Consider the following 12,592-nt stretch of genomic DNA (forward strand, 5'->3'; position numbering starts at 1 on the left):
AGTTTAAGCTCGGAGTGGATGAGTCAGCATTCTGGAGGAGCTTGTTTTTTATGATTCAGTCCATTTTCAGACTGAACAAGATGAAGAAACAACGCAGGAAATAAGAAAAAATAAATAAAAACGTTGCTCCCTTTAACTGTGTTATTCACACTTCCACATCCGAGTGCACTCCGGTGAGAATTATATTGTGTGCTTTGAATATGATTACCAAGCAGCTGAAAGGTTTCACCTTTGAGCTGATTGTATAATAGCAGCAAGTGAGTAAGAACATTGGAAGATAAGCCTGGGATATTGTAACGCAGAGTGTTTCCCTCAAGTTTGCTCTGACATAATGTTCCCCGTACGATGAAAGAGAGGGACATTAAAATACATGGTCCGCATGCATGGCGGAGTTTTACAGTTTCCCATTATGCGGGACATAACTTCGAGATGATAAGGTAATAAATGTATATGAATGTGCGCTGTAATGTGTCTGTACGACTGAAACATTCATATTGTGGATGTCGAAAGAGGTTCAATTCAGAGAAAACACTAACGGTGTGTGTGTGTGTGTGTGTGTGTGTGCGTGTGTGTGTGTGTGTGTGTGTGTGTGTGGAGCTCCAACGTGCTGGATTTCACAGGTGTGTGTGCATGTGTGTGTGTGAGCCTGCAGTGTTTTTTCAAGTCTATAAAATGTTGCCTTTAATGGGCCAGAGAAAAATGGGGATCAACAGAAAACAAAGGCAGCTCTAATTAGCTAAATATAACCAGCCTAACGGAAGATGATTAAGAAACACAGAGCGCTTATCCTCTGGGATCACCACATTTATATAAGTGTGTTTTCAGATATAATCATCTGAATGGGGTAAATGTTTACTTGCACCTGTACCGAATGTTCCCCGAGCATTTAATCTCTCCACTTGTTATCTGTTTATTTCTTCCCAGGTAAAATATAGCTTCTAGGGGTGTAACAATACATGCTTCAAAATAGCTTCAAGGTGACGTAAATATGCCAAATGAACAGGCTGTTTTGATCGTGGTGCAGAACCTGCACTTTTATTTGAGAAGTATTTTATTTATTGGAGTTTTTGTGTACCGTTTATAGCTTTAAAAAAACAAGTTGTTTGTGTGAATGTAAGGGACAGACAGACAGACAGACAGAGAGACAGACAGACAGAGAGAGATTGACAGTATGTGTGTGTGCATACCTGTGCAAAGGCGGCACGCTGTCGATGGTCTTGAGGCTTCCGCGCGTGGACACCACATTGAAGCTGTCGGTGCAGTCACAGGAGACGTGGAGGTAGTATTTGGGGTGGCGGTTCTCCACCACCACGATAAGCCCTGCCCAGCCGTGGGTCAGGTAGTAGCACGTCATGCCCTCGCGGCCCTGTGGAGCAAAAAGAAACAAAAAAACAACACAATCAAGAGATGAGGGACACGCAGATGTTAAAGCAGAAAAGACACATTTAGAAGTTTACCACACGTTTACCAGGTCAGACTAGTGTTACTTCAAGATAAATTAAGTTCATCCTTGGAGAGGATCAGTAGAAGGTGAGGCTCTGACTGTTACATGAAAGCAAGAGCACCCATTGCAGCAACAATATGCATTTTAGTTTGACTGGGATATATCATGTGATGGTCCTGAACAAATGGGGGAGGAGGGGGGTGTTTGACACAGAAAAACGATTTTTTTAATAAAAATTTACATATTTAAATACAAACATTGTTATTTTAAATATAGTTGCGGACTAAAGTGTCGAAATCAGGGACACCAGCTGTATTTTTGTTGTTACAAAATATGAACTCATTCTGCAAAGCAAGCCTTTCTTAATGAAACAGGACTTATGCCTCTAGTGCAATGGTTGCCGATGTCTCTTTCTATGCCCGTAATAAAGTGAATACAACTTCAGTTAAACCGCTTTTAGCTGCATTCATTGCACCCAGTGATCCCACTTAAAACATACATTTCCTCAACACACCTATACAGTATGGGTTTATAATACAAAACTCTTCTTTCATGACCCAGGGCTTGCCATACCTGCTAAAGCACTAGTGCTCATGTTGTGTGTCTGCATTGCACTTCAGAGTGATTGGCCCACCTGCTTGGAGCGGTGAATTCCTGGAGGGGCTGAGTGACTTAACAAAGACGATCTCAAGTGTTTAAAAAGCTCCGTCATCCTCTGAAGTACCAGACAATGTGACAGCACTTTGAGGGAGAGCGCTGTTCAGGAGACTGAGCCAGAATAATTTGTATTATCCTTGTGTGCGAGTGTGTGTGTGCGTGTGTGCGCGTACCTGCATGTATAGAGGCAGAATAGGTTTCAGGACTATACCCGGGAAGTGTTATCTCAAAGTGGCTTACAGAGCTGCAAGCGTTTCTCGACTTCACAAGCATATAAATGATATCCAAAGATGAACAATCTGTGTGTGTGTGTGTGTGTCTTACTTTCTTCTGAAATCACCTCACCTCGTGTCTTTCTCCTTTGTTTTCAGTGAGGAGGATGATAGCGTCTGCCAGTGTGGTGGCTGTGGCCTCCACCTGCTCCACCATCACCTGCCTGGAGCTGTAGATGGCCAGGATGTAGCCGGGGAAGTCCTGGCTGGGCCTTCTTGGTGCTCCGCTAGTAGGACTGGAGACTGCAGGAAGAAAGTAGACAGAAGATAGTACCAAGTTCAAAATACCTTGTCATCCCATCTAACAGTCCACAGACCATACATTTACATATAGACAGATAGCAGAAAGACACGGGAGTATGTCAGAGTGAGACAACACAAGAGGGCCTGGGCTAGGAGGATACAGTTTACAAGTATAAGGACAATGATAAAATGAATGAATAAATAAGCGTTCAAGACAAATTATACACAAGCAACAATAAACTCAGATGAGTAAGTAAAACGCTCATTTCCAGAGACTACAGTTGAGGTGTAAAAGCCTGAAAGCAGACGGAATAAAGGACTTTGAATTTTTGTTTTCCTGCGTGGTGCTCCAAAGCGTGTGGCCTGAGGGCATTAATGTGAATTCTGAGGACAGGATGTTGTCAATTCAGTCAATCATTCTTTTTTGCTTTTTGGCGCTTCTCCTCAAAAGGGAACACAAGTCTCTCTGCTGAGTTCAGATTATTTTGGAGCAGACCTTCACAATATTGTTCAGGCTATCCCTGTCCCTCCCACCCACCGACATACTCAAACATTCACATAGACACACACACGCATCAAACCAGCAGATAAATGAATATCTTCTACGCTAACGGTAAACATACATTAATGGATGAACTGAGGAAACAAATCCTAAGCAAACTAAAATCAAAACAGGAGCATGGCTGGTGCAGACAATGTGTGTGTACACCTACTGGGCGTGGGCGGCGCTCCCGTCACGTTCATCTGCCAGTGGTTGAAGGCGCAGCAGACCACGGCGTACTCCCCCGGCTCCAGCATGACGTCACAGCCCACAAACTTCTTGACCGCCCGCTTGCTGTGGGCCAGCAGCCGGCCCAGGGTCAGCTTGTTACCACTGCCGAAGGACGCCCGGAACACCATGATGCACAGGTCCAGCAGGTGACTGTCTGCTGTGTCCGAGCGCCTAGGGAGAGGGAGACAGACAGGGTTTATCCAAGTACATTTCAAGACAGTTTTTTTTATATGTATGCCTTTTTAATGCCACTTAAAATTTTATTTAGGAAGGATATAATAGGAAGTCTGTAGGCATTTTTAGGTCACTTTTAACACATTCATACACTCACATTCATATAACAATAGCTTTGTGAAGTGTTGTGTACTATGCTCTTGATAAAAAAATCTAAAAAGTGCTTATGTGCCACGTTAGAACACCTCTCCATGGCCTTACCTTAAAAAAACAAGTTTCTGATGTAAAGGTATTTATTTTATGCTACGAAATGGCCAGAATAAAAAAAAACTGAGACCATTCTGAGTACAGTCAATACCTTTTGTAAGGGAGTCAATACTTTAAACTTTTTTGAGAATATTAAATTCTGGAAGGGAGGGAGGGGTGTGTATGTACCTGCTTCCTTCCTGAAAGAGAGCAAACTCCAGTGCTGTCCTCTCCAGCACGGTGAGGGCCGTGACGGTGACGGGCCCACTGGCCTTGCTGGGGAAGCAGCCCTGCAGCCTCACCTCCTGCCAGTCAGAGTGGATCTTGCAGATGTCCACTGAGTCAAAGTACCTATGAGAGAAAAAGTGGGTTGAGAGGAAGGGACCTTCTTTAGAATATAGAGTCATATGAAAAAGTTTGGGACCCCCTTCTAATTTTGGGGATTTTTGTTAATCATTAGCTGGGATTTCAAAGAAGCAAATTCCTTTACATATATGACATACCTTAGGTAAACAGAAGCAATTCAGCGGTGTCATTTTGTTTATTGGAATAATAGAAAATATGCAATAAGCATCATAACAACATTTGACTGGTGCATAAATTTGGGCACCCCAAAAGAAAAATGTCATCAGTACTTAGTTGAGCCTCCTTTTGCAAAAATAACAGCCTCTAGACGCCTCTGGTAGCCTGTGATGTGTCTGGATCCTGGATGTAGGTATTTTTAACATTCTTACATACTAAAGCGATCCAGTTCAGTTAAATATGATGGCTGCCGAGCATGGAAAGCCTGCTTCAAATCATCCCATAGATTGTCGATGATATTCAAGTCATTGGACTGCGACGGCCATATCAGAACATTGTACTTTTCCCTCTGCAGGAATTTTAACTGTGTTAAGGGTCATTGTCTTGTTGGAATATCTAACCCCTGCGCAACTTCAACTTTGTGACTGATGCTTGAACATTATCCTGAATAATCTGTTGAAACTGGGTTGAATTCATCCGACTATCCACTTTAACCAGGGCCCCAGTCCCTGAAGTGGCCACAGCATGATTGAACCTCCACCAAATTTGAAAGTAGGTAGCAGGTGTTTTACTTGGAATGCAGTTTTCTCCTTTCGCCACGTAAAGCACTTTTTATAATGACCAAATAACTTAATTTTTGTCTCATCAGTCCAAAGCATTTTCTTCCAATATGAAGCTGGCTTATCTAAATGAGCTTTTGCATACTCTGTGGCGTGGGCGCAGAAAGGGCTTCCTTCTCATCATCCGGCCATACAGATGTTTTGGTGCAAATTGCACTGAATTGTTGAACGATGTACAGATACACCATCTGCAGCCAGATGTTCTTGCAGGTCTTTGGAGGTGATCTGTGGGTTGTGTGCAACCACTCTCACAATCCGCCGCATATGCCGCTCTTGTACTTTTCTTGGTCTGCTAGACCTGGGTTTAACTGCAACTGTGCCTGTGTCCTTCCATTCCCTGACAACATTCCTTACAGTAGAAATTGACAATTGAAACCTTTGGGAAAGCTTCTTGTAGCCTTCCCCTAAACCATGACAATGAATAATCTTTGTTTTTAAGATCTTTTGGGAGCTGTTTTGATGATCGCATTCCGTCTCACTTCTGCAGAGAGTCAAAGAGAAGTGTAACTTGCATTTAGGCACCTAAAATACCTTCTAATATCTAATGATTAAACATACCTTTATATGAGGTTCAAGGCTTAACAACATAATCCAACCAATTTTGTGTTTAAAGTCCTCAGTTTTACATGCTGTTACATGCATTAAAATCAGCAAAACCACAAGGGTTCCCATATTTTTGCACAGCCAGTTTTTCACATTTTATTTTATTTCATAAAACTAAATACTGCTTTTCAAAAAATCTTTGTTTGGAAAACATCCCAGTACTTAGCTGTTCCTGGTAAATGAAAGACATACCACTTTTATCTTTTTTGTGTGAAAGCAGAGTCAATTATAATGCCGGCTGAGAGGGGTTCCCAAACTTTTTCATATGACTGTATGTGGCACCTCCAGAAAAAGCTAACTGTTTACAACGGTGCATGGGGACCTATTCTTCTGAGACGCCACAATTTCGACAAGCCGTATAGTGAGTCGAGTCTGTTCTGTCTGTTTGCATGCACAAGCAACTCTTTAACACGAGCACAGCTTCTGAGGGTGCTGCTGCTGTAGAAACCCTGTTTACTTTGCTAACGTACCAGTCACACACACGTTACTTTGTCACAAGGCACAAAGGTGAGATTATTTTTCTGTCAGAGAAAACAATAAGTTGTCAACTGGAGTGCAGACGGGATTCTCGTCTAGGCCGAGTCTGTTTTTAAGGTTTGGGTTGCTCAAGAGGGCGATCACAGTGATCTTTCTGGACTTATTGCAAGTCTTGCTTTGTTTGCCACCTGGGTTATGGATTAAAGACTTGCTATTCAGTCCAGTTTCCATTCAGTTTTATGATTGCTGGTTCTAATATTGCAGTTCAGTTATGTTTCAGGACATTCCGGTGCAACAGTTCCCTAGCATGTTTCAAATGACTTTTGGTTTGATTTTTCAGTAAAACTCGTACAGGCATCATGCTGATTGACCTCCACAATGAATATGTTTAATTTGAAGTGTTTTGGGACCATTCATCAATCCTCTCAAGGATCGATATTGGCTACTTTTTGTAGTGATATTATCTTGTGCCCTTTACTTATATATACTGTGCCCTTGCCATACCTGACTAAGTAACACCATGTAGATTGCACCAATAATATTGGGTCTTTTTTTTAAATGTCTTTCTTTTTTTTCATGAAGGGGACGGACATGCAGTCAAACAAAAAAACACACACGCAGCAGAACAGCTAGAAAAAAAACACTAGTCATTGTTTTACGCTGTGAGTGACTGAATGTCGGGATTAATCTAATAACAAATGACGAAACAGACGAGAGCCATGACAAGTCTAAGCCCTTGGCCTGACAACCCCACGGCAACCGAAGCAACCACATAATAACATGGTGTTGTGGCAAACCAGTGTGTAATGCCCCCTTGTCCACAAATACAACACACTAGAGACAATAAAAAAATCTGTCACTCAGTCTGGTGTCCATACCAGATGGTCGGCAGAAGTATGAGGTTACAGAGCCATCCATCACTTTTAGCCACAGCAGCTTATATTAATTAGCTGGGGGGAAAATATCTGTGCATCCATTTTACGGGAGAAGTGCACAACTGTATATTTGTTTTCTGAAGTGAAAATCACAGCAATGATGACATAATGAAACAAAAGATGTTGTCAAAATAATAGTTACAGGTGCTGCCATGCATCCTGAATGCCACTAGGGGGAAGAAAGGTTAAATCTGAATGAGGGAGGCCTGAGTTACTTAAAAGGTGCACTATGAATGTTCAGAGGAGCAGGATTTATTGACATTTGAAGAGGCTGCAGTGAGTTTACAAAACATATTTACTCTTCATGTATTTCTTAGTATTGAATAATTCTATGATAATAAATCAAAACAAAATGATGTTGAGGCCCCTGGAACCGAACATTAGGATAAGATATGTTTGAAAACCCTTCCTAGTAAGTGTTCCATGGGTCCAATATTACTGTGAATACAGTTTGATTAGTCAGCTCAGAGAATTTACCTTTGAAAATGTTCCCTTCTCTGACACATCCACATTTACAGTCCCCTCCATAAGTATCGGAACAGTGAGGCCAATTCCCTTATTTTTGCTGTAGACTGGAAACATTTGGGTTTGACACCAAACGATGAATATGAGACAATAGCTCAACATTTCAGCTTTCATTTCCAGGTATTCACATCTGGATCCGATACACAACTGAGAAGATATCATTATTTGTAAAGGAACACCCACATTTTTAGGCGAGCAGAAGTATTGGAACAGATAGACTTTAAATAAATTAAAGTGAATAAAACTTACTATTTTGTCGCAAAACCTTTGCTTGCAATAACTGCATCAAGCCTGTGACCCATTGACATCACCAAACTTTTGCATTCTTCTTTTGTGATGCTTTTCCAGGCTTTCACCACAGCCTCATTCAGTTGCTGTTTGTGTTAGGGGGTAAAATGCATGCTCTATAGCGTTTAAGTCTGGAGATTGACTTGGCCAGTCTAAAACCTTCCACTTCTTGCCCCTGATGAACTCCTTTGTTGTGTTTTAGATCATTATCTTGCTGCATGGTGAAGGATCTTCCAATCAGTTTGGTTGCATCTTTCCTTAAATTGTCAGACAAAATGTTTCTGTAAACTTCTGAGTTCATTTTGCTGTTGCCATCATGTGTTACATCATCAATGAAGAATAATGAGCCCGTCCCAGAATAAGCCATGCAAGCCCAAGCCATGACATTGCCTCCACCGTGTTTCACAGATGAGCCTGTATGTTTGGGATCATGAGTAGATCCTTTCTTTCTCCAAACTTTAGCCTTTCCATCAATTTAGTAAAGGTTCATCTTGACAACAACACAGTAACACATGATGGCAGCAGCAAAATGAACTTAGAAGTCTACAGAAACATTCTGTCTGACAATTAAAAGAAAGATGCAACCAAACTGATTGGAAGATGCTCCATCATGCAGCAAGACAAGGGTCCAAAAAAACTGCAAAAACAACAAAGGAGTTCATCAGGGGCAAGAAATGGAAGGTTTTAGACTGGTCAAGTCAATCTCCAGACTTAAACGCTATAGAGCATGCATTTTACCTGCTAAAGAGGAGACCGAAGGGAGTAACCCCCCAAAACAAACAGCAACTGAATGAGGCTGCGGTGAAAGCCTGGAAAAGCACCACAAAAGAAGAATGTAAACGTTTTGTGATGTCAATGGGTCACAGGCTTGATGCAGTTATTGCAAGCAAAGTATTTGCGACAAAATATTACGGTTTATTCACTTTAATTTATTTAAAGTCTATCTGTTCCAATACTTTTGCTTGCCTAAAAATGTTGTGTTCTTTTTCAAAAAATTGTATCTTCTCAGTTGTGTATCAGATCCATATGTGAATACCTGGAAATTAAAGCTGAAATGTTGAGCTATTGTCTCATATTCATCTGTTGGTGTCAAACCCAAATGTTTCCAGTCTACAGCAAAAATAAGGGAATTGGCCTCACTGTTCCGATACTTATGGAGGGGACTGTACATAGTGCACCTTTAATTAGACTACCCATCAATAAATCAGGAACTTGTTGGTTATCACTTTTTTGTGATGCCATTGCTGACAAAATTGTATCGGGGGAAAATGGACCTAGCGCTTCCTTATGTAAAGAAACCACACCAAACTGTATCCGACAGACAAGATATACAGAAAACAAAAAATGGCGGATCTTACTTTATGAAGTCGCTGTACTCCATCCAGAAGACGCCTTCGCTGCTGCCGTGAGCCATCAGCTCGTGGCGCAGGTGCTGTGGCCACTCCGTCCACTCGTCTGACCAGCTGCCGTTCCACGAGAAGCGTCCCCATGGGTTACGCAGACGCAACAACCTGAAGTAAAGAATGACAGATAGAGAGAGGGGGGAGAAAATGATTACCAGGAAAGGATGGGCCAAATATAAGAACCTGTTAAAGCGACAACAGCCTTCAGTCACAGCGCAGTATCCTCATCTCCTCAGACTCATATTGCTCCTTCTTCTGGATGAATGCTCGCCTTTTAACAACCAATTTCATTTTACCGCCCCCTCTTCCCTACAATGAAAAAAAACACAGGCGGTATAATGGGAAACCACATTGGAGAGTCCTCACTTTCCCCAAAATGAAAGGGGAAAGGTGAATCACTGTTTCCCAAGCTGCTTTTCATCTTACTCTGGCTCCTTGCAGGAGAGGAACTCCCGAGTCATTTCAGATCAAGCGCCAGTGCCCAATCTTCCACTCCAGATTGCTTTATGGCAGAAAATTAAAAAGTGGCTGTGTGTGTGTTGTGGGTTGTGTGTGTGTGTGTGTGTGTCTGCCAGCAAATTACAACTGGGATTTACAGCAACTTCCTCAACGTAGGTAGCATCGAAGAAGACTCCATTGTGTTGACGCACAAAGCTATCGCTGTCAAAAGCTGTCAAACTGAACCGGTGTGCACATACTCCCCGACAGCAATGGAGCCTAAGCCCCGTTAACTCATAAATCATTCAAGAAATAGCTTCACAAAGGCATGTTATTGGTCAATACATTTTAAACCCAGGATACATATTGTATCAATGTGATGCAGCTTTAAATCTGCGGCAAAAAGTGTTTTTTAGGGAATACATTAAATTCAAGGTTGCTTTCCTAGCCCGTGCCAGTGAAAGCTATTGTATGATTTATTTGTTTTGAGTATGAAATCTACAGAAGTCATGAATGACAGATGAAGCTGAAAGAAAATAAGAGTGGGAAGGAAAATGTTCAGCCTTGACACGACTTACATATGGATTTTGTAAGGGGAATGGCATTTGTAGGGTGGAAAAGCAGGAAGAGCAGTTCTTTTTCTGTTTTTAGCAGGGGAAATCACAGGATTCTACCACACACAATTCTGTAAAAGCTGTTTCTGAGAAATCATTTATTTTTTTCATTACTATGGCATAGCAAATTACTATGGCCTCTAAATATGACTGTATCCATTAGCCTCAGACGAATCAGAGTTACTGCAAATTTAAAACCCCGGGTTATGAACAAAACACGATCTCACGGTTGCTGATTTTATCCAAAATCATCCCAGAATGAAGAAGTGAATCATACATGCAGATGCCATTAACAGTTATCTCAACCAACAGTGTAATATTTATCTTCCCACCTGCAGCTGGCTACGCACGTACAGAATGGTGAGCTATGGGATTCGATGTTTCTTGCCAAAATGCACTATGGGAAATGTTATATTTACTATCAAAAACCCTATATGTTAAACATATTATATTGCACATTTGTCCATCATAGCACTGATGATTCAACCGGGGAGAATTTCAGGCCTGTCAAAGCTGTGTGCTCCAAATGTCAGTCACCTCACATTGCCTCTGGGGAAAATCAACGGGACCTTTTACCTGCCCGAAATAGCTGATCTCGTTTTGCATCTGTATACTAACAAAGGTGACCCCATTGTTTTGTTTGAAGGGCATGCATGGGCAGCAACATGGTTAAGATGATAATCTAATTTATTTTCGTTTGAATGTGTTGTTTTCATTGGGAGGAGCAAACAAAGAGTAAAGAGAGTACAAGAGCAATCCCTCCTCTGTCTGTTCATACCTGTAACCCTGGACGTCTCGTACGTCCAGCACAGAATAGGCGTGTCGAGGCCGCAGACCCAGAGACTCGTAGACAGCGTCGTCTACCTTCATGTTGCCTCCTCCACAAGATGCGCCCATCAGGAAGCTAACAGATAAGGAGAACACACATGGTAAGACACAGGATTTACATTAAGATACATGCAGTTAAAATACTACTGTACTTATTCAATTCATCTATAACAAAAATAACCAAATGTTTTTTTCCCCCCTTTATTGATCTTTATTTAGCCAGGATACACTTCAAATTAAAATATTATTTTCACACACAATGCAAGTGTGTCCAGGCCTTTTCCCTTTGACGTATACTAATGCAGGTTTACTGACAGATGGACATACACTTTGGCCACATATGATTGGGCCTTGTTGGAGTTCTTCTGGTTGTCTTGTGTTGTTTGGAAGGCTCACATATCAAAGTGCTGATTAGCAGGCCTCTGTCATAACTCACATATGCTGCTAATTGGCATTCGGCACTGCTGTAGTATGCATGTGCAGTATTAATGTATTTAACACAATTCCCCTCCACTCCCCTGTCCTACCCGGCCTCCTTGGAGCTAAGCATCTTGGCCCAGATGAGGTCTGTGTCGATGGGTTCCTCCCGAGGGTTGGTGGAGCTGACCTGGAGCATGAGGGAGTCACAGGGGGCTCCAGTCAGTGTGGCCAGGCCCTCGATGGCACGCCCCGCCTGCAGGGCAAAGTAGGAGCCGTGGAGCTTGGCCAGGGCCTTTTCAATCAGCGCCACCCAGAGCTGCTTCCTCTGGGCCTGGGAAAGATAAGTGGGGGGGGGGGGAGTTTAGTCACAGACATTTGTAACAGGATGCTGTGGTGCTTGTTTTAAGGTGTTGGCGCAGTCTGAACCTGTTGGCTGGAACTCCAATGTTTAAAAAAGTTTCTGAAGATAAATGTCTCTATTCTTTTATACCTTATCTTATCATCAACATACACATTACTGTTCTCCTACCATTATGATCCAGCTGAGTCATCACGACAAAGGAATTCACTTTGACCCGGCCAACCCAGTGTCACTTCTATTTCCTTTTAACTTTGTTCTTGTCCACTTTGAGTATAGAAAAGTTAGCAATGTAAAACGGTAGTCTGGATAAAATAATTGAAATAAGGTATGACATGTTTTACAGTATGTCTGGTCTACAGTATGTGTGTGCCTGGATTTGTTTCCCCAGGCCTTTTTCGTAGGATAACGCAATACCTCCAGGTGAAATCGTACTTTGATAAATGCTGGTGATACATAGCTAGATAATAAATTAACATGAACCAATAAAGAGAAGTTGATATTTCCTCGTTCTTAGGCTATGACTTACGGTCGCCATGCTGACTTATAAATCAGAGAGTTTAGAAGTCTAATATGCCGTAAGTCAAACATCCTTGCAGTACACGGTTTAAAAAAGGATCAAAATTGATGCAGCAGAACCAGAGATATTGTCTCTTTTTTATACCTCACATTCTTTTCCCTTGTCAAGACCTTGCAGCACACAATGCAATTTGACTGCCGACAGCACGGATGAGGATCCCCGTGTGATTCATT

At 41.9% G+C, this 12,592-nt stretch overlaps 1 protein-coding gene across 1 annotated transcript in view; it reads right to left on the reverse strand.

The window, feature by feature from the left end:
* Positions 1-12,592, reverse strand: part of capn15 (calpain 15) — a 56,926-nt gene that overhangs the window by 7,540 nt on the left and 36,794 nt on the right. Inside the window, exons 5-11 of the mRNA XM_080049673.1 lie at positions 11,589-11,812; positions 11,012-11,137; positions 9,137-9,289; positions 3,998-4,159; positions 3,330-3,559; positions 2,447-2,616; positions 1,188-1,366 (exon numbers count right to left, since the gene is read on the reverse strand). Coding sequence (XP_079905799.1) covers positions 1,188-1,366; positions 2,447-2,616; positions 3,330-3,559; positions 3,998-4,159; positions 9,137-9,289; positions 11,012-11,137; positions 11,589-11,812 — 1,244 coding nt within the window. The remainder of the gene's footprint in view (positions 1-1,187; positions 1,367-2,446; positions 2,617-3,329; positions 3,560-3,997; positions 4,160-9,136; positions 9,290-11,011; positions 11,138-11,588; positions 11,813-12,592) is intronic.

The sequence above is a fragment of the Ammodytes marinus genome, assembly GCF_949987685.1.
Source record: "Ammodytes marinus genome assembly, chromosome: 20".
NCBI lineage: Eukaryota > Metazoa > Chordata > Actinopteri > Uranoscopiformes > Ammodytidae > Ammodytes > Ammodytes marinus.